This window comes from Lampetra planeri, chromosome 27, assembly GCF_965212315.1.
Source record: "Lampetra planeri chromosome 27, kcLamPlan1.2.h2, whole genome shotgun sequence".
Taxonomy (NCBI): Eukaryota; Metazoa; Chordata; class Hyperoartia; order Petromyzontiformes; family Petromyzontidae; genus Lampetra; species Lampetra planeri.
In genome coordinates, this window is record NC_136133.1 from 5,690,278 (window position 1) to 5,712,353 (window position 22,076).

At 45.2% G+C, this 22,076-nt stretch overlaps 1 protein-coding gene across 2 annotated transcripts in view; it reads right to left on the minus strand.

Annotated features, from left to right (window-relative positions):
- Positions 1–22,076, minus strand: part of RIC8A (RIC8 guanine nucleotide exchange factor A) — a 38,787-nt gene that overhangs the window by 15,495 nt on the left and 1,216 nt on the right. Inside the window, exons 2-8 of one of the 2 annotated variants that reach the window (XM_078607351.1) lie at positions 19,154–19,201; positions 18,552–18,743; positions 17,943–18,097; positions 14,355–14,847; positions 6,465–6,559; positions 5,352–5,502; positions 3,370–3,465 (exon numbers count right to left, since the gene is read on the minus strand). In XM_078607351.1, the coding sequence (XP_078463477.1) occupies positions 3,370–3,465; positions 5,352–5,502; positions 6,465–6,559; positions 14,355–14,847; positions 17,943–18,097; positions 18,552–18,743; positions 19,154–19,201 (1,230 nt within the window). Of the gene's footprint in view, positions 1–3,369; positions 3,466–5,351; positions 5,503–6,464; positions 6,560–14,345; positions 14,848–17,942; positions 18,098–18,551; positions 18,744–19,153; positions 19,202–22,076 lie in introns of both variants that reach the window. The other variant, XM_078607349.1, reaches the window with a different exon arrangement.

A 22,076-nucleotide genomic window follows, 5' to 3' on the forward strand; every position in this document is an offset into this window, starting at 1 on the left:
AGGGAGTTAACATCTCCTAGCCACTGTGATGATGATGAGCGACAGGGACACGCAAACTCCAAATATACAGCAGCAGGCATCGTCAGGGTAGGCATGGAACCCACGACCTCCTGCACACCAGGCGAGGGAGTAAACATCTCCTAGCCACCGTGACACTCCGTAATTGCGCCCTTCATAAAAATGCTTCAAGCCAAGGTGGAACGAACCACCACATTTACCACTCGGAAGACCCACTGAAAACAGAATTGGTCACTCGTAATTGGCTTCGTTTGAAGCAGGATCTCCTGCATTAAGCAGCGTTGACAATGTCTGTACAATAAAGTACATGCATAATGAAAAGCACTGGCATCTGAGCCAATACGATGTGAGGCAGATATTTAAATGCGCAAACCAAACTGGTAGATATTTTATCAGCACATTTAGGGCCGAGTCTCCATTTAAGATGTTGCAGTGTGCCTGTACAGCCAGCCTTTCGTCAGAATCTGCAATGTGTCATCAAGACATCAGAGCTAATTCTTTGGCTATTGCACATTGTATAAAAACAATTTGTGCGGCCTCTTGCCAATTTATAATGGCTATGGCTGGTGATGTCGCAGCTTATGAGTGTCTTTCTTCCTGAACCGGAACTGAAGGGTATGGAGGATGAATCTACTGTTAGCGTTGTGTTTTTTAACAGCTCCCACCAGAAATCCCCTACAAATCAGAAGTCCGCTCACCCAACCCCAACCCACGAGGCAGAAATTGCATGACCAAGGCCACTGGTTTCTATCATCGGGTCGTGATGATTCTATGAAACCCAATGTGCAAGCCCTAACTTAAAGAGTTTTTTACGTGACAGCTACTCCAGAATGCGACCTTTGCCTTCTGTACCTATGGACATCACTAACTTGTTGAGTTAGTGATCACAGAACACGATTGGGTGATCAGACCACTGAACCGTTCGCTTTGGAGAAACTCCATAGCCTCAACCGCACAAAAGGTGCTGCAAGTTTTCTTCTATCGTTCTTCCTGGTGGCTTTTGGAAGGCAGTCCACCGTGTGCCACAAACCGGCACCCTACGAGTATCGTGTCAAATCCTCCCCTGGTATGGGGAAGTGTGCCGAGAGGCTGATGAACATCTCTTCAGCACTGGCAGGTTTACCACGGAGCACATGGGTTTGCCGACCTCTCTATGCTAATGCCCATAGGCCAATCGCGAGCATTGAAAGGCAGGAACACGACAGCATCGCTGCACCTGGTGATATCATGTTATCTTAGGCATATGATGAAGGGCATATGTTTCCTCTGAGAAAGGTAACATAAAAATAAGAACGAATCTTTGTTGATAGCCAGTGGGCTTTCAAAGTACCAGTGGGCTTGCGAAGGTACTTTGCAAGCCCACTGGATATCAACAAAGATTCGTTCATGAAGCCATCCATATATAGAGACACAGACACAATTTCAACCCAGAAGATGGGTACAAACCGAGCAATCATTGGAAAGACGTTATCAACCAGTTTAAGTCATAACTGGCTATGATGTTCCCATCCTACCACCTTCCGAAGTTAGTAGTGCTTCACACCCATTTCACAAGCTTCACACCAACACAGTCACTTCGCGTGGCGCCGACCCCTGGGTTGCGGCTCTGAGATTTCCCATTAACATGCTAATCTCTCATTAACATGCTAATTTTCACCTGGCAGTCCTTTGCTTGGTGGAAAACCAACCACCGGCGGGTTGGCTGCCCACCACTTACATTATCATTGGCTGCTGACATTTGGGCGACGCCCATTTCAAACCCTGAAAATAGTTTGCCTTTGGAAGCCAACCCACCTTTTCCTGAAGATGACCACTTGTGTTGCGATCGAAGCATCGTAGTTTTTTGTTATTTTTTTTACTTGTCTACGTGACTTTACCGAAAGACCCAAATAGTAAGTGAAATTATCATTTGTCACTCCAAGCACGAGGACCAATCATATCATTAGTATATGCGATATATGCGCTATTTTAAGAGTGCAAGCCTATCGCTAATGCGAGATGTTCCATAAACACGGCCTGCAGTAGTTTTGCAGTAGGGGGAGATGATTGTTACATGTTCCCCCAATCGAGTCATATTGCGGGTAACCTTTCAAACGTATCAAATGCGCACCATGACACTTGCACATATGGCCTACTCACATATGGCCTACACAGATGCAGTGTCCGGGCTGAACAGAGCACGCTCGTCATTGCAGATAAGAAACCACATGTGAAACTTGTTACCCACAGCACACCGTTGCTTGACATTGCTGTAAACAAGAGGCAATCTCGGTGCGTGCCAAAGTATCAGAGATTAACCCTCCCATTCTGAGAAGTCTGCAAGTTGCAGGGTGCGTGTCCCATTCACCGCCAAATCCTGGAACGCACAAGCGGCTAAGTGTTAATTTTATGTAGAGCCACTAAGCGCCGTTGTTTTTAAAGACACTGTACTCACCGGAAAGAACTGTAGCGACACGACCACACTCTATGATAGCTGGCGCCAAACTGTGCCACATGCCCTCCCGCAATGCTTTGTGGGAGCCTCGTACGTGTACGCCATCGGAACGGAACTTTATCGGTATGTCTTCAGGTCGGAAGACGTACCGAGGGCTTCCACAAGGCCATGCGGTGGTAGTGCTTAGATGGGGTTCACAATTTGAATCCATCAAACCACCCTGGTTATTTGTTAGCGCTTCTCAGGGGACGTTTAAAATCCCTTGACATCATTATGAAGGCCATTGTTTGCACAAACTACCCGTAAATTACTTGAGTGCAATTACACGTGGTAATCCATAATAGGTTTTATGGGCTGGATCGTGTAAATATAAATGTGCCGTCAAACCCACCGCCACCGACACAGCCAATTAGTAAGGTTTGTCACGGTAAATAAAACATGCCAATTTGTTACTAGTTCAGCACACACCTGGTGTGTTGGAGAGTAAACCCACAACATTTATAACTCGAGTACCATGACTGTTCCGCCGGTATTTACAACCAGCCTCATCAGGTGACAGCCAGAGTTGTGGAGAAATCCTCCTGTTTCGGTTTTAGAGGGATAAATGTGATGTCGTCACTTGTAACACCGTCCCTGCTGTGAAACCATTGCAGACCACCGTCTGTGGAACAAATCACCTTCGCGAGCACCCTGCGCTATTAGAATGCCGCGAATATCAAATGCACTCAACTATATTTCGATTTAAAGCTTTCGTGACTGCAGGGATTCATCTTCTTGGTTCTTTCGGTAAAGTCACGTAGAAGGGAAGTAACTTCCCTTCTACGTGACTTTACCGAAAGAACCAAAAAGAACTCAACTATAATCAATCCGATTGTTAACAGGGAAAAAAACCACACACACACACACAACATCCTCACCCGGTTGCGGAGAAACTTGCGCATGTCACTGTGCTGCCGGGAACACTCGGTGAGCAGATTGACAACTGGGGTGAGGTTCTCTTTCAAACGATGGCCCTGGTAGACGGAAATAAAAGGGACACCAAGGCAGCCAGAACATACGTAGCCATTCATCAGCATACACAAGTGTAAGCAAAATATCCCACAAACACCACCTGTCGCCACAAGTCAGACCACCATTCTCACCAACGAACGGGGTGGTCCAATTACAAACATCACTCACCCGATTTAAAATACACCCTCTTACTTAAATCTTCTCAACATGCGATTGAATACCTTGAAAGCGATGGCTTCGTATATCTCACAGAGGCGAGCGTTGAAAGGTTTAATGCGTGTTGAGATCAGTGGCACACTTGGTAGCAGAGGCTTTGAAATGAAATGTTCTCAATAATTTCCACCTGATTTTTTTGAGGGGTCTCTCGAATAAAATCATCCTGTATTGTTAATACGTGAAGGAAACTCACACAATCAGTGGTGGAAAGTCAGATTAAGAGTGACAACTTTCTCATACGACGCTTAAAATGCAACAGAAATCAAGGCGCACTTCGCACATCGCACGACAACCTGCACGTCAACAGCGATGAACACAAACGCAATTTATCATCACTGTGATTGAGACATTTTAATTACGAGTACAACCGTGAGAAAGACGCAGCAATTCACGTCGTTTTACATCACTGCTCCAGAGAGCTTCCCGTAGTAAGTAAAAAAAACAACTGTGGTAAAATCTGGACATTGATCACTTTTATTATTTAAAGGGGCACAAAATGTCTCTTTACGCTCACCACTCCCCGGTGTGAGAACCGAGGATGAGCAGTAATTGCTCCGCTCCACGCCATCAGGGCTGAGGAATTATCAGTGCGTACCCCCTTAAGTGTTGTGTTCATTGCACGCGCTGAATAATTAACTCAACTACAGACTGTCCTTGCCTGAACTGTGTCTTCTGCGCTCGGTAAGGGCCTTTATCTCACATCAATTTTGTTTAGCAGTGAGGGACGCGAAACCAAATATTTGAAAAATCCCACCCGGAAGTGGCTTCACACAGCCAGACAGGAATCCTACACATTTCTGGAATGGCAGCACAACAGCAAAAAAAAAACGGAATGGCGCTAGTACACAACCTATTATATGTAACCGTTACGGTATTAATTGAATTTAATTTTTCGATTTAAAGCTTTCGTGACTGCAGGGATTCATCTTCTTGGTTCTTTGGGTAAAGTCACATAGAAGGGAAATAATAAAATAATAAAAATAAAACATCATAAAATAATTATCACGACGTTTCGGCCACAATGCAAGCAGCCGTCCTCAGGTGAAGAACAGGTCTGTCGGGAAGACAGTGTCCTACGCATTTCACAAGTAGTACTAATCCCATATCTGCATTTCCCATAAATATGCTAAATTACTCTTGATATGCAAATTATTTTGTCAAGGCGCTCTTCCCCCTCCAACCCAGCTTAAATATACGCTCCAAGCCTGGTGGTGTTTCATTCAGACGCTGTCTTTCCGACAGACCTGTTCTTCACCTGAGGACGGCTGCTTGCGTTGTGGCCGAAACGTTGTGAGAATTATTTTATTATGTTTCATTTTTATTATTTTATTATTTCCCTTCTACGTGACTTTACCGAAAGAACCAAGAAAATTGAATTTAAGTTTACGTATTTTTGTTGCGGCACAGCCAACTTTTGTTACTAGAAACTTAAAAACAATTTAATATTACGCACATGCACCGTTTTCGATTTCTTACGTAACGCGATTGTTTTCGCTCCAACTTATATATTTATTTATTTTTGCTAATTGCACCAATGGTTGTACTTGCTCTCGTCATTTTAGTGACCCAGGTTCGCTCTTGCAAATGAGACTTATCCTGGTTTTTTTAGCACTCTCCAGTTTAAAATGAAAAACAAAAACTGAGACTTGTTTACACTATTAGCCACGCTCACCCGGTCGAGGCGTTTCTCCATGAAGCCCAGCAGGGCCACCGGCACGTCCATGTTGCGCCCATTGTACTCTGCCGAGCCGGGTCGCACGGGGGGTGACAGCAGCTCCTCCAGCGAAGAGGGTGGCAGGTTCGTCAGGAGGTTCACTGTATGCCTGCGGTCATAATAATTATTTTGTTTCAAAGGTAATTTCTTTAACACGTAGGCTTTCGCGACCAATATTATTCATAATCAACGTTTTTGGGTTTAGATCGCGTTATTTATAAATGTGTCGTAACCCTCCACCACCCGACACGGCCAATCAGTAAAAAAGTGTCACGTTGACAAAAGACAAATAGTTCACTGCTTTAGCCCACCGGTGTGTTGAAGCGTGAAACCACAACATTTACAATTTGAGTAGCACGACGTTTCGCTGGTAATTGCATCCAGCATCATCGGGCAATTACCAGCGAAACGTCGTACTCAAATTGTAAATGTTGTGGTTTCACGCTTCAACACACCGGTGGGCTAAAGCAGTGAACTATTTGTCTTTTGTCAACGTGACACTTTTTTACTGATTGGCCATGTCGGGTGGTGGAGGGTTACGACACATTTATAAATAACGCGATCTAGACCCAAAAACGTTGATTATGAGTAATTTCTTTAGAACAACTTTTGTTTTTAGTTTGTTGTCCTTCCCCCGCACCTACGATTCGCACCGTTGGCTACGTACGGTGCGCGAAAGAAGTCCAATGCACGTAAATACAACGAGATGGATTCCCAAGCTGTAACCGCTGCCGCACGACACCAGTGTTAGAACGAGCTCCCTTTCTGCTCAAGGTTTGTGATGCCTTTCTCCTTATTCACTCCGCTTCCTTCTCACCCTTGACATATATACATGTCTTGAATTGTTCAGCAAACTTGTTGTTGCACGTAACTTTCGTTTGTATATAATGTGCAAAACTGTAAAAAAATCTCCGAGGGAAGGTAAGATTCTTGTAACACGAACGTAACAGTAAACCTTAACGGATACGTTATTTAACTGTTACCGATAACCAGGTCGTATGGCAAACACAATCCGTGCATGCACAGGCAGCCACGCATAATCATAGAGACGGTGAAGGCAAGATGACGAACCCATGAAATTCCTCCGTCCGGTCCTCCCCATCTGCAGTGGCCATGAGGCAGCGACGAAGAATCGAGACGAGGCCGCAATACTGTGCGGCGTCCTCCTGCAAAATCAGGCACACCAGGGGACAGATCCATACACACACACAAAGACAAAGATCGCCCATATAGCCTTGACGGACTGTTGGGGCAAGTGTTGTTAGCGAGCGCCTATTAAGGCCGGCATGGCACACGGAGGGGTGGGTGGCCAGCACCACGGCCGGTCCACCTTTGTCTCCCCAGTGGCGATGTTTACACAACGCACCAGGTACTCATTTGAGGCCGAGTCGACCTAGTGGAGGCCCAGGACCGGTTCAGACAATCGTCACTGGTGTTGGCCATGAGCGGGAATCGAACTGGGCTCACCGGGTTCGTAGCGCCGTGCGCTAACCGCGACACAACACACACACACCAGGACAATCCACGTCGGGCTGTTAAGAGACACGAGTGCACTCGTTTGGGCATGCGTGCGTTCGCACACACACATTTTTGGGCAACGCATGCAAATGGCAGAATTACCAATGATAAGCACAAGGTCAAGAATCAAAACATGAGCTGCGAGGGTTCTAGAGCAATACACTCAACGTCCACCAAGCCACTGGACACACACAACCATAAATTTGCCACTAAGTGGCAGTGACGTGACTGCAGCACTTTCTCCATGGTAGGGGCACTTTGAGGCCACTTGAGGGCCATTCAAGGCTAGCTTCCGAAAGTTGATGGAAAAGACACGTGTGTTTAAGGGTTTCCAAAACTCGCAGTCAAAGGCTGCCGATGTTCTTTGTCTCCGTCGTAACACCCATTAATACCAAACGACCCCTTACGTACTGAATGGCTTATCTGACCACTGATGTATGGTAGGTCCATCTCACGTGGTATGGAAGCATGGGAATCTTTTCTTTCTCTGAGAAAGCTGCAACACACCTCCTCTATTTGCAAGGGCCTGCGGTGAACTTGGACCTGGTATACACGACTGAAGCAGCCACAGAGGTGGCAGTTCAAAGACCTTTCAGCTCCAGCTTGAAATGATAAAGTTCTTATTTTCAGCATTGAACAGTGAGGCAAGAGCAGGCTACTGCGGGCTTCAATTGGGTAGCTGAATGGTTGCCGACTCCCACAATGGAAGAAGATCGGGCACAGATAACAAACCGATCGTTGGTACACAGATGGCATATGCACAAAGACAAAGATCCTCCGTATAGCCTTTCAACAGACTATTGTAGGGCCAGTGCTGTTAGCGAGCCCCTATTAAGGCCGGCACGGCACACGAGGGGGGTGGGTGGCCAGCCCACGCCCGGCCGCCTTTGTCTCCCTAGTGGCGATGTTTACCACACACCGCACCAGTAACTCATTTGAGGCCGAGTCGATTGACGTGAGCGGGAATCGAACTCCGGTCACCGGGTTCATAGCACAGCGTGCTAGCCACTACACCACCGCTCCCCACTGGCATATTCACAAATACACACACAACCAGTACGCATGCAAACACCTACAATGGGGCATTGCGGTTTACTCTTTCCAGTTCAGTTCAAATGCGAAACCAGATAGAGGTCAAAATCCACAATTTCATGCATTCCTTAGCTGGAAGTTCACATCAGCGTGGCTAAAACTGCATCGCCCTGTATTATTTAATAATTGAACACAGACAGCTCTGCATAAAATGACGCAAAAAAAAAACCCCACAGCAGCCAGTAAAAGCTGACATCCAGAAATATTTTAAATGAATTAATAAATAAAGTCGGGCTTGCGAAGCCACACGGGGTGAATGGCGTGTTCGTGTTTAAGTTGCTAAAGTTCTTATCGTCTTGCGTGCTTAGACTTGTGCTCTGCAATCTGCCACTGACCCAACTACACGCCTCATTTAGGAGAGCCGCCAGGACTTGATATGTGTAAGATATGCGTCGCGCTCCACGCATCTCACTCTGTTCAGTCGCCTTTATAAGATGCACCACTTGTTTTGCAAGGGAATGACGAAGGGTGGTGGCCATGGTCCCAACAAGGTCATTGATTTACTAAAAATGTGACGATGCTGCGTTGGTAATGGCGCACAAAGCACAATTAACAAAACAAGCTCAACGCATTCATCTGTAACACTACCTTCAAAGGACGTCAACTAGATCATAGATTATCCGGCGGTTTCGGGGAGGGGGTGCCGGATTTTTTTTTAAACGTCGGAAAATCGCATCATTATTTAAAGGAGCTTATTTTTTTCGGTGTTGTGCAACGTTTTTTGTGTTTTAACTTTGTTTACTATATGAAATTGGCGTAAATAAACAAAGGCAAAAAAAAATTCCTAAAGTAAAAAGTAACCGTATTAACTGGACCGTACTTACCACTCCAATAGAAAACTCTGCATGGGGTGATGTGCGCAGTACTTTGCTTTTGTTTCAACGACCACGTGTTTGACGATCGCCGAACTTACGCGAACGCCGAATTACACAACGCACTTTTCGCCGGATCGCACGGTGTATATTTTCTGTTTTCATCCCTGTAGTTGTTAAGTCATGAAAAATGTATGCGCGTGCAGTATTTCACTGTTGAAGTTGTATGTCGTGTATAATGTGCTGTATATATTTGACACCGAAATCAAGCATAGCTTGATTATGTAGACTAGCCGTGTCAAGCCGCACCTTACCATAATAATATAAAAAAGGGGGCCTGTCCCAGCCCATCCCCCCCCCTCAACCAGTATATATACAGGGTAGTATCTCTTGGAATCTCTCATTTACTTGATACAGCTATCGTGCTGTGACGGTTCCACCTGAAGACGGAAGCTTGTGTTGCCTCCGAAACGTCGTGATTATTATTTTTTATTTTACTTTCATTAATTTTAATTTTTTACCTACGTGACTTTACCGGAAAAAACCTAAGAATATGAATCCTTGCAGTCACGAAAGCCTCAAATCTAGAATCAAGCATAGCTACTTTTTTTGTCACGCACATGGTGCCAAACGCCGGACTGGTGTACAGCCTTTGGAGCAGTTCTGCCGGATACGATCGGGACTGCCAGATAATCGCGCGCCGGATCATCGATGATCAACTGTATATTTCCTTTGATGACAGTGTTTGTAATTTTCAAGGGCAGGATATCAAGGCGCAGCCGAGGTATGAAGAGTATCCAGTACGAGGGCATGGAAGTGGCTTCGCTGCTTTTTGCAGATGACGTTGTACTCTTTTGCCTTGTCAATCTGTGATCTCCAGCGTGCACTTGAACGGTTTGATGCCGAGTGTTAAGCGGCTGGGATGAAGATCAGCACCTTCAAATCTGAGGTCAAGGTTCACTCCCGGGAGATGGTGGATTGTTTTCTCAAGGTGAGGGGGGAACAGCTGCCCTCAGTGGAGGAGTCTCTTCCGCGAGTGATGGTAAGTGGGAGCGGGAGATCGACCGGCGGATCGGTGCGGCGTACGCAGTCTTGAGTGCACCGTACCGTTCCGTGGTAGTAAAGCGGTAGCTGAGTTCTCAAACAAAGCTCACGGTTTACAAGTCGATCTACATTCCCACCCTCAGCTATGATCTTGAGCTTTGGGTAATGACCGAAAGGATGAGATCGCAGGTACAAGGGGCCGAAATGAGGTTTCTCCGCAGGGTTGCCGGTCTCACTCTCCTTGATCGGGTGAGGAGCTCAGTAATCCGGAAGAGCCTCAGGGTCGAGCCGCTGCTCCTCTGGATCGAGAGGAGCCAGTTGAGGTGGTTCGAGCACCCGGCAAGGATGCCCCCCGGTAGACTCCCCCTGGAACTCTACTGGGCAGCACGTCCCACTGGGCAAAGACCCCGGGGCCGGCCCAGGACACGCTGGGGGGATGACGTCGCTCAGCTGGCCTGGGAACGCCTGGGAATTCCCCAAGAAGAGCTAGAGTGTGTATAGTAGTGCATAGTATAGTGTAGTGTATAGCGTAGTAGTGTATAGTGTAGTAGTGCTGGTCTCTGTCGCCAGGGAAAGCGAGGTCTGGACCGCCACTACTCAACATGCTGCTGCTGCCGCCGCGACCCTCACCAGGACAAGCGGATTGAGAAACGGACGAACAAACGCACGTCAGTGTTATTGACCAATGCGTTGCACTTTTTGTTACATGCGAGAGGTAGGTGGCCGGGCAGCTGCGGGACCGTTCACCCCATCCACATTCACTCATTGGGGAGCGCAGAGACTGTTGGCCAATCATTCACCTCAAAGCCACCATTCCTGCACTCAGAACACAGCTTCGTTTTTGTCTTTTCCCGTTCATGCGATTTCTCAAATAACTACCGTCTAAAAAAATGTTTGTTCGTGTGAATGGCATCAATTTAAAACAGGAGCCCGTTGGATATGTTTTTAGATTTCCCATTCAGACGTAGAATACGCCCTAAACAGTTATGTTTTCATCAGTTTTTTTTTTATACATCTGAACCCATCTGTTTTGGGAGTTTCAAGCTGTTGTGCGTGCCAGGTTTGGTGATATCGTTTGTTGCGTACATGTTGACGGCTGGTTTGAATTTAGTTCACAATACTGAACCTTGTATACAAAATCTGCAAGTGAAGTGGCAATCGTGAAGCACTCTCAGAAATAACTCAAACATAGGGTACACACAAGTCACTGTCTGCCCTCTGCTGGACAAAACAGTCTTCTTATTTTGGATTGGCTGATGTAGACGCAGAGCAATAACGACAATTTCACATCCTGGTAGTCAAGCCAGATAACCACATCCGGTGCAGCGGAGTGTATCGCTGCAATGTCTCCTTCGTATTTGTGGATTGGGCATTGGATGACCACAGTCGCACATTGGAGGGTTTTTAATTGTCCATTTGCGCATCAGGTAGTCGCATCAGCCATGGTTTGTACGGATGTGGTTTAGGGTGGACCATGAGCTTCGTGGAAGATACACTATCTAACACAATTTTTGTTCCTGGGTAGTAAGTGTTATTTCCTAATTGCTTATGCCTAAAAAGTATAGCAAATGGCTATTATTCCACACAAACTTTGCTTTTGTGACCAGGACAGTGATATTTAGAAATTGACCTATTTTCAAAGAGAAAACGGGCGAATTTGTCTTTTCGTTCACATCAAGTCATAAAAAATATATGAATCTAAATTAACTTGTATTTATACCAAAGTAATACAAAAATGACTACAAAAGATTTAGAAGCGAGTAGTTTTTCGAGATTTACGATAAAACTGTAAATCACTTTCATGAATCAGCCCCCAAATGTATTCTCCCATTATGCTCTCGTTATACTGTCCTTGGTAGCGGCGTTCAAAGTCCAGTATATTCTGGTGGAAGCGCTCGCCTTGCTCCTCCGAGTACGCTCCCATGTAATCCTTGAATTTATCAAGATGACCATCAAGGATATGGTCTTTGAGGGACATCCTACAGCCCATTGTGCCATACTTATTCACCAGTCTCAACCAGCTCCACATAGTTTTCGACCTTGTGATCGTCCAGGAAGCCACAAACCACTGCGACAAAGCTGTTGCAAGCCGCTTTCTCCTCACTAATGAGCTTTTTGGAGAATTCATTGCACTCCAGGATCTTCTTTATCTGTGGTCCAACGAAGCCACCGGCTTTGACCTTTGCCTCAGACAGCTTAGGGAAGAAGTCTTGAAGGCACTTGAAGGCTGCCGACTCCTTATCTACAGCTTTGACAAAAAATTTATGAGGCCCAATTTGATGTGCAGTGGTGGCATCAGCACCTTCCAGGGGTCCACCAGTGGTTCCCAATTGACGTTCCTCCCCACAGAGAACTCGGTCCGCTGTGGCCAGTCCTGACTGTGGTAGTCCCTGTTGTCCCAAAGGCAAAGATAGCAGGGAAACTTGGTAAAACCGCCTTGGAGACCCATCAGGAATGCCACCATTGTAAAGTCTCCGATGAACTCCCAGCCGTACTCACATTTCAAGGCGTCCAGCAAGGTCTTGATGCTGTTGTAATACTCTGAGGGGCACTGAGTGAGCCAGGGGAAGAGACGGGTACTTGTTTACCATTATGGAGCAGCACGGCTTTGAGGCTCCTGGATGAGCTGTCAATGAAGAGGCGCCACTCATTTTGGTTACAGGCGATTCCGATTGCCTCGACCAGACTGGTCACATTGTGGCAGAAGCAGAGCCCATCTTGATGGGTGAAGAAGCTGCAAAAAGGTTGGTGATGCTTCCTCTGATATGCGACTTGCACACTTTCATCCAACAAGTTCCACTGCTTGAGCCTAGACGTCAAAAGCTCAGCATTGGACTTGGTGAGACCAAGATCTCTAATCAAGTCGTTGATGTCTTTTTGGATGGGGTAGTATGAGTTTCTCTCCTCAGCTCCAGGTCTGAAATGGTCATCTGTATCTACAACGTCTTCCTCACTCTCTGACTTGCTGCTCTCATCTAAAGACGGCTGCTCTCTCTTTGGAGGAGTGGGTACGGAGAGCTCATGGCAGTGTGGCACCGGGGCGATGGATGAAGGTCCGGATACGTGATAGCAGGTGCATTCTTGCCAGTCCGACGTTTGGAAGGGTCCACCATGCAGAAGTAGCAGTTGGCTTGAGTGGTCAGTGGGTTCACGCCAAATTCCTGGGATAGCAAACTTCATGGCTCTCTTTTCCACTACAAAAATACATTTATTTCCCCCTACAAAAATACATTTATTTCCCCCATGACTAATCTGTAAAAGATTCTCGCAACATTTTTCAGAAATATTTTCAAATTAACATTGAAAATTGTAAAACATAATTTTTTTTTTTTTTACAATTTTCTAAATTTTATAACATAAAATTCCGAGCAACAATTGTCCATCTTACCTTCCAGAGTTTTTTGCATTGCTTACAGGTGAAATGAGGTGCCCAGGGTTTGCCTTGATCCCCGACAGGCATGCCGAAATATGCCTTGTAGGCCTCACACATCTAAGCAGATGCTTCCACAGAGTACTTTTTCGCTATTGTCTTGATAAATTGGCCGCCGACATAGCAAAATGCGTCTGCCGGATGCTTGCAGCCTCTTGATTGAATCTCGGAAAAATGCAGATATGTATCCACTTAGGCAGCTGGAACTAAAATGAACTGGTGGGCTTAAAGGCCCCTGTATTTATACTACTATTTCTTTTACTGGAAAGTTCGATAATGTTCGAGAAGTTACTCCAAATTTACTCAGCACTGAATCTATCTGGAATGTTCTGGAAAATAGGTACATTTCAAAATATCAGTCCTGGTCACACAAGCAAAGTTTGTGGGGAATAATAGCCATTTTCTGTACTTTTGAGGCATAAGCAATTAGGAAATAAAACTTACTACCCAGGAACAAAAAAAATAAACAATTGTTACACAGTCTTATAAACCAGGGATGACACAATAGCCAAATCTGCAAAGCAATCTAAATAATAAGCATTTTTTTTTTTGGAGATCTCCTCATAGATCACTCCACCACTCTCAACAAATGCGGTGTCATTTGAAAGGTTATGACATGAACCACGAAATAAATTGATACGTTGAGTCTGGACATCACATCAAAAAGCACGGCTGGCTCAATGCCAGAGCAAAATCTTCACTCGAGCAACTATCATGATCGAAACGAATTTTATCCGTAATTCAACTAAACTTGTATATCCTCCAAAGTCGGGTGGCTTTCCCAGAGAGTAAGATTTCGGGATAATAGGATAACAGCAGCTCTACCGAAATGGATTAGTCATTAAGATAATGGACGTAACGTTCCATAGATAACCGAATGATGGCAGTAACAAGAGGCAGGGTGACAGGACCAAACGTATAATCTACAATAGTTTCAGGGTAGAATTCATAACCCACCGATATGGGGGGGGGGGGGGGGGGTCAAGTGCCCGACCAAGTGACACACATAAGAGGGCTGCGCCTGACCACGTACGTACAAAGGTGGCACCCACTCACCTCATCTACCTTTCTGCGGCTGCAGTCGTAGGTGACGTTGAAGAGAATCTTGAGAATCTCCATGGCCCTCTCTACGTCTTGCCGGGACAGGTGGCAGTTAGTCCCGTACAACGGCGCGCCCTCGTCATCCCCGAGCCCAACCTCTTCGCTTCCTCCTCTGTCATCGCTGCAAGCTGCGGCCGGAGAGCTCGCTGACGCAGAGCAGGGCGGCGGCGTCTGCGGCAGCAGCGCCGCCGTCTCGTGGATATCGCGCAGGCTCATCCCGGTGCCGTTGCCCACGGCCGTCGCCGACGACGACGACGACGACGAGGCGGAGGAAGGGCAGGAGTTGCTCAGCGGGGGCGACAGGGTGCAGGGCTCGGGCGGGTCGAGCGAGGGCGGCGCCAGCATGGACTCGAGGGCCTCGGTGAGGAGGGCGAGGCCGCGCAGCTCGCGAGAGACGCGCGCTCGCACGCCCAGCCGCAGCGCCGTGATCAGGAAGAGGAGGCGCAGGTCGAAGAACCTGCGAGTCCCCCGACGGCGAGAGTCACATTCTTAGGTTTTTTCGGTAAAGTCACGTAGGTAAAACATTAAAATTAATAAAAGTAAAATAAAATAAAAATCACGACGTTTCGGAGGCAACACAAGCTTCCGTCTTCAGGTGGAACCGTCACAGCCACGACAGCTGTATCAAGTAAATGAGAGATTGCAGGAGCTACCACTCCGTTTATATAATGGTTGGAGAAGGGGGGGGGGGTAAGGGCCAAGTACAGCACACTTTTTTATTCATATGGTAAGGTGAGGCTTAAGAGGGTGAGCCTTTGTTATGGAGAGGTACGGTTTGTGACTCAACCTGTGACAAGGAGAAAACAACTAAACATGGTAAACCTGTAATAGTTGTCTGTCAAATAAGATTGGCCAAATAAGTGTAGTTAAATCTTTTTTGCATGGTTAATCACATCTTTCCAATGAGAGTCATGTAAATCATCGGAACACAAATTAAGCACGGGCACACAAGTACAAAAACTACTTTGTATCAGCAAACCCAATGTATTAATTAACATTGTAACTTGTTTTACGATTGAGAACCAAAGGGATGCAAGGTTGCAGTAAAGGTTAGGAATCACTGCCCTAGAACAAGTGGATTAATTTCCATCTGCAATCCTACCCCGGTACGGGTATGGAGTGTTACCCCCCATCCGCTGGGTACTCCGGTTTTCTCTCACATGTATACACACTCGTTAAGGGAACTGGCCAAACGACATCCCAACACAGGGGCCCCAGTGCTTGGGCAAACGTTTGCACCGTTTCTGGCTGCATTCCCACTTTTCCGTTACAAATTTGTGTCAATGTTTTGTTTTAATTTTATTCGCAGCGTAGGTAAATTAGCAGCTGTGACGATGTCCTCACTGTCTAAAACATTGTACTCCCTCTTTTTCAGAGCCAGATATTTTCAACCGAAGTTCTGTCCACACCACTCATAAGCGGATACACCTGTGATACTTTCCACAAGGCGAGACTTGTAAGCTTGAAAAAGCAAGGTCAACAGTAACACAAACAGGGTTGATAAGCTCTTGTGAACTGTATTAGTGCTAAAGCAGCATGCTTCTGTGCACTTGAGCATTAATGAGGCTGAGGTGTTTCATATACCCATTCCAGGCCAAATCTCTCAACAAAATGTGTTTTCAGCCAATGCATTAATACATGTGGGAGGAAACCAGAGCACCCGGGGAAAACATACAGATGGAACAGATGTAGTTTAACACGGAGGCTTTCACAAATCTGGCTGTCGCCTGATGAAGCTCATTGTAATTACTGGCGATACGTCGTACTCAAGACTGTAAATGTTGTCCATTTACTCTCCGACACACCGGTGTGCTCTACTAGCAATGCATTAGCATGATCTGTTTACGTGACAAATCTTACTAATTGGCTGTCGGATGGTGGCGGGGGGTTTAACGACACATTTATATTTATGTGATCTATCCCCAAAAAAAACCTCTATGATGGAATAGACGTAGATGAATGCATGTGTGTAAACCACCAACCCTTGCTCCGTCTAGTGCTGAATTATGGATGAGTGCCACCACCGCCTGTAAAGGGAGTCCTGACTATTAACTAATTTAGTGAAATTGAAAATAAATTGTACAGTAGTGTATGTTCTGTGGTAATATTAAACAAATTACAAATCATAAACCCAGAGAGTCACATACATGCACATATTTGCAATTTTTTTACTGTGTTTGGTAAAAAAAAAATACACCGACGCCGTCGTTGTTAGCATTGTGGAACTTTTATCAGTCGCAGCCTTGACGTGACCATATCCCTGCATGCGTGCCAATGTGTTGTGCAATGTTAGCTGGAAAAAAAGACACCATCTACTAAAAAATAAATTAATGTATGGCTTGGCAGCACCCATAATCGCCATACGTTCTCATGAGGCCGTACAGAGACGCCTTCTCTGGAAAGCCACCCCACCTCGACTGTCCTCCTATGGGGCGCCACGGTGCCTCGGAGATGTTAACTACCTCGCATGGTATATAGGAGGTTGTGGGGTCGATCCCGACTGACGACGCCTGCTGAAAATTTGGAGTTTTGCATGTCTCTCTCCCCGTGGATTTTTCTCCGGGTCCTCTGGTTTTTTCCCTCCACATTTGTCATCATGCATTTTAGAATGTACGACTGCTCTACATTTCCACGTGATAAGCCGCTTCATTGAACGTTCATTAGTGATGGCCAGGTCGCTCTGAAAAAAATTTGCTACTATATACCTCAGTGGTGGACATTACCTGGTAAAATAAAATACAAATGTAGAGGGAGTTGAGTTTCAATAATGCAATGGCAATTCTGCCTTGAACTCATCTGTAGATTGCACTGGCAAGCAGAGATACTGCTGTAACACCAGTTGACAATGTTTTTATTCGCTACTTCTTGTCATTCTATCGTTTTCTTCTCTCTCCCCCCACCACCAACCCCCACCAACGCAGAGGGCCGAACTATTCACAGAGAGGCCCTCAGCATTTGTGCGAATAAACAAAGCTTGCATGTATTACGTGAAGTAAACATTTAGTGTGCATAAAGGACCACATGAAGGCTGATTATGAGAAACATTTGACGAGAGAGTGGAAGTTGTTTTTGTGGCGTCATATTTCGGGATATTGTGTCATGTTACCCATGCGTCTTGCTTCACCCCTGTATCCAGTCAGATAGCAAACTGGGATGTAACAAGAAGGCATAAAACGATGATACAACAAACTGTCAAGATTCGATCAAGTAATCGATTATCTTATAGTTTTTTTTTTCCGTCTTACGTTTGGTCTCATTCACTCTATTGCCGTCGATGTAAATTTAGGATTCAAAAAATATAACTTTCATTTATTATTATCAATAACTTTCATGTAGCACGTCATCTCATACAGGCAATATTTGGTTATTATAACAGTAATCGTTAATCGGTAAACCGTTACCTGCCTAATGTCATCGTCGGCCTGTAACTTCCCCACTTACTAGCTTACTGTGGAGCAGCAAGATATGTTCAGAATCAGAATCCGATGAGCCATGAAGCTCTTTTTCACAGATGTTCAGAGTGCAAGCTCCAGTGCGTGCGTGCGTTCTTACCGGACGTCGTGCGTGAGCGCGGCAGACATCTTCAGCCGGCTGACAATTCCGGACTCGAGACGCAGCTCCTCCGAGTAGCGCTGTGCAGCGGGGCTGTTGAACACCACGTTACACAGGCACTTCAGCGCCTCCGTCATGGTCTCTGTGTCTGGTAGCTGAAACCAAGGATGGGAGACAGAAGTTGCCCGAATCCGAAAGTAAACATCATCGTCGTCGTCATGATCATCACTGAGATAAGATATCATCGGGCATTGTTTGAGAACTGTGTCTAATCATATTTTTTTGGCTCTTTTTTCAAATTTGGGCATCGCCCGATGATGCTGGATGTAATTACCAGCGAAACGTCGTACTCAAATGGTAAATGTTGTGGATTTATTTTCCAACACACCAGTGGGCTGAAGTAGTAACTAATTGGCATTTTGCTTACGTGACAAATCCCTTACTGTTTGGCTGTCGGGTGGTGGAGGGTTACGACACATTTATACTTACGCGATCTAAGCCAAAAACCTTTATAATGAATAATATTGGTCGCGAAAGCCTACGTGTGAAACCGTTCTTTTCTTCGTTACATTTTTAGGGAGTGTCGTGCGAGGCGGAGGGAGTCACCACCTCGCACACGGACGCGGTGGGAGAGTACGTGAGGCCCGCGTGGCGCGCCAGCACACCAAGGCCTTGCTCGGTGGCGAGCGACCCCAGCGCCGTCTTGTCACGCGATAGCACGCGCAGGCTCTCGAGGGCGCTTGCTTGGCAAGCCGGCTGAACGTCTCGGCGTAGGAAGCAGAGCACCGCCTCACACAGCGTCTACTCACGCACACAACAAAGAATCCCCCACCTGTTATAGCCGTACAGACTCTTGGGGCAAGGTCTGCGAGAGAGGACGTATTAAGGCCAGCAAGGCGCACGGGGTGATGTGGCAAAAAAACCACGAGCAGTCACCTTTTGTAGTGATAGTAATGCTATACTGCACTACAAAAACATTAATGTAAAAAATTACAGCACCATATTTAACTAGGCTGGAATATATTAACATTCATTACTTGTTGTTCGAGACCTGTGTCTAATAATATTCTTTTGGCTCTTTTTCTAATTTGGGATTTAAAAGAATATCACCTTTAAGTGTGAAATGTAAATTGTTAGTATGCAAAGCACTCACAACTGCAACAAATTATTGGCATTATGTAAGCGTGTACATTGTTTTAGTGTATCCTCACCTCCCGCAAATCTTTGTCACTTTCAGAAAACATGAACGTCTGTGAATGCTGGAAGGAGAAAAAAACAAAGTCAATAAATGAGCCATTGTGACGTTCATGAGTAAAGTTGATCTCACTTGCTCCACCTCCACGGTGGATGTGTTCTTGGGCGTTCCCTCAATTTACTGCCACTGTGCCATCGGTCTCTACTGGACATCTGTGAAAAAGAGCTTTATAGCTTATTGTATTCCTCCAGTATAAGTATAAATACATATTCTGATTCTGTCTTGAACGCTGACCACGATACTCTCGTGCAAATTTTTCTGTGCCCAAGCCCACTTGCTTTCCTTGAAATTCAACGTGAGGGTCTCTAACTCACGTTTGTGCTCCAATCCATGTGTTCCTCTCAGTCTCTCGGTGTTATTCCAACAATTACACTTGCCCGAGCTTCTTTGCGCACTTGTCAGCTTTTGGTCCATTTTGTGTTAACGGCCATGAGCGTGACCCATATATCGCAGCAGGTAATATACATCGATTTCAAATGCTCTTCTTTGAACACACCACTGCTTTCTTCAACCTATTCATTTCATCAGTTTGATCCCAGTCCTGCTTCAATGACTGCCCTATGAATTCCAGGTTATAGGTGTATTCCAGTTCTGTCCCTCCAAAAAACATCAATTGGTTAGCTAACTTGTTGTACAATATTTTTTATTTTGTACCTATTTATCTTGAGCCCCCACTGTGCAACCTTCTGAATAAAGTTGTTCCATCATCTAGTTTAGAACATTCGCATTGCATGCTATAATACATACATCAACAAATCAAAGATGTTAATGTTTTCTCCATTTATATATACACACACATTTACCTATGACAATATTCAGAAAATATCATACCATGTCACTGTCAATAACCCCCCGGTGTCTTTGTCCAATTCCCATAAAAAATGTATATTCATTACATTCTTCATAAAATCCCAGTGTAGCAGTTCCATTTTAGGAAGAAAAAAAATGTGGTTTCCATATATTTCATTATTCTTGACATTTTGTTATATTGTAAGGTGATGTTAAAGATGAACATGGTGAATAGCTTTGATTTGTGCAGAGTTGTTTAACATTCATAAGAAAAAACATCATTATTAACCACAGCTTTCTCAGACAAACGTGGCATTTAAATGTACCACGTGACATTCTCATGCTCCTGTAGCATGAAGCACAAGACAAACGGTACAATTTTATTGCATGCAACTTCGTCTCATTAAATATATATATTTTTAATCACCGGCTGTGAACATGGTGCAATCCATGTGCCCTGCACACTATTTGCAGATCCACTCCAAGAAAGGATGCTCCCTGCAACAGCATGGCACCAAGCTGCATGACCCAAGCCACACCCAGAGCCTGTGCTGCCACCCAGAAAGCCCTTACGCAAGCCACAAGACTGCACAAAACATGGCAGCACACGGCTGTTGGCAACTGTTAAAATAATCGTCTTGCAAGCGGCAAGGCCCTACCGTTTAAGACACCAGCAAATTTTAAGTCGTTGTGCCGAGGCATATTAAGTGCAAAACAAAGCTGCGCCGAAAAACATCGTTACAATCAATTGGTAGCCCAAACCCTACCATGAACCCTTTGTTGCCCATGCAAAGCTATGGCGCGCCCATTAATGCACACAATACCAAGCCCTATGGGCTCCAAAACCTACTGTGATTGGCGGCAGCAGCAGTAATGCCCAGAGCAGAATTTTCTCTGCAGCTCTAGCATCGAGGTCACTGAGTGAAGGGACATGGGGATTGTCTTTCTCTAGAGTACTTGGCATTACACAGGTGCCACTGTACAATCCCCTTAGCAGTTAAACACAAGCATTAATAAGCCGCCCCATGCGGCTTGCAGTGTGGCCATCTAAATAAATCCCTGAATATTATGCCCACAGCACAGCCTGGAACAATGCATGCAGAATATGTTAACCATTATACAATAGTTACAGCTAGTTATTCATTCATCATCATAAGACAATCACTCCACCGCTGGATGAAGGCCTCCCCAAGTCGTCACCAATTCCTCTCACAATAAAACCCGAATCAACCTCATACCTGCACAGGAGATTTCATCGTTCCATCTCCTCTTGGGTGATAGTCCTCTCCCCCCTATACTCCTGCCTTCAATCATCATTCCTTCTAACACCCTTACTGCCCAATGATCTCAAAACCAAGTCCTCCTCTTTTTGGTCTCTCAATGTAGTTAATTGTGCACTTTTCAGTTTATTTCATACCATTTTTTATTAATCATGTTTGTGGCATTTTTTATTGCCGAGGTATTATATTTGGCTATCCAACACAGAAATTCATCCTGAACATGTATTGCAATATTCTTGGTTCTTTCGGTAAAGACACGTAGAAGGGAAATAATACAATAATAAAAATAAAACAATGAAATTCTCACGACGTTTCGATTGCAACACAAGCAATCGTCATCAGGTGTGAAAACCATATGAATCCCTGCAGTCACGAAAGCTTTAAATCTAAATGTATTGCAATATTATAACAATGCACGATACATTCATTTTAACATCTTACTATTGAGGCATGCTAGACACTAGACATTCAACAGAATTAATCTCAAACTATCACAATCTGCATTTGCATTGTACATAGTTTAACTGCCCCAATCATTACTGCATCGCCATAATTGCGCCATTAAAGCAATAAGTAGTGAATACTGTTATCAAGACCACGTTTCAAATAAAATTGCAACTATTTTGTTTGCCGAGGCACACACCTGTAACACAGCTCTTAGGAGGCAATCGGTTGATTAATCACTAAGGACATATGCAAAACGCCTACACACAGGCTGGGTCACTTAGTGGCCAGTAGTGGCAGTATACAAAGTGCTCATGGACCCAAATGGTCCTCCGTGGGGGTTCTCTGGTGCTCAGGTTACTATCT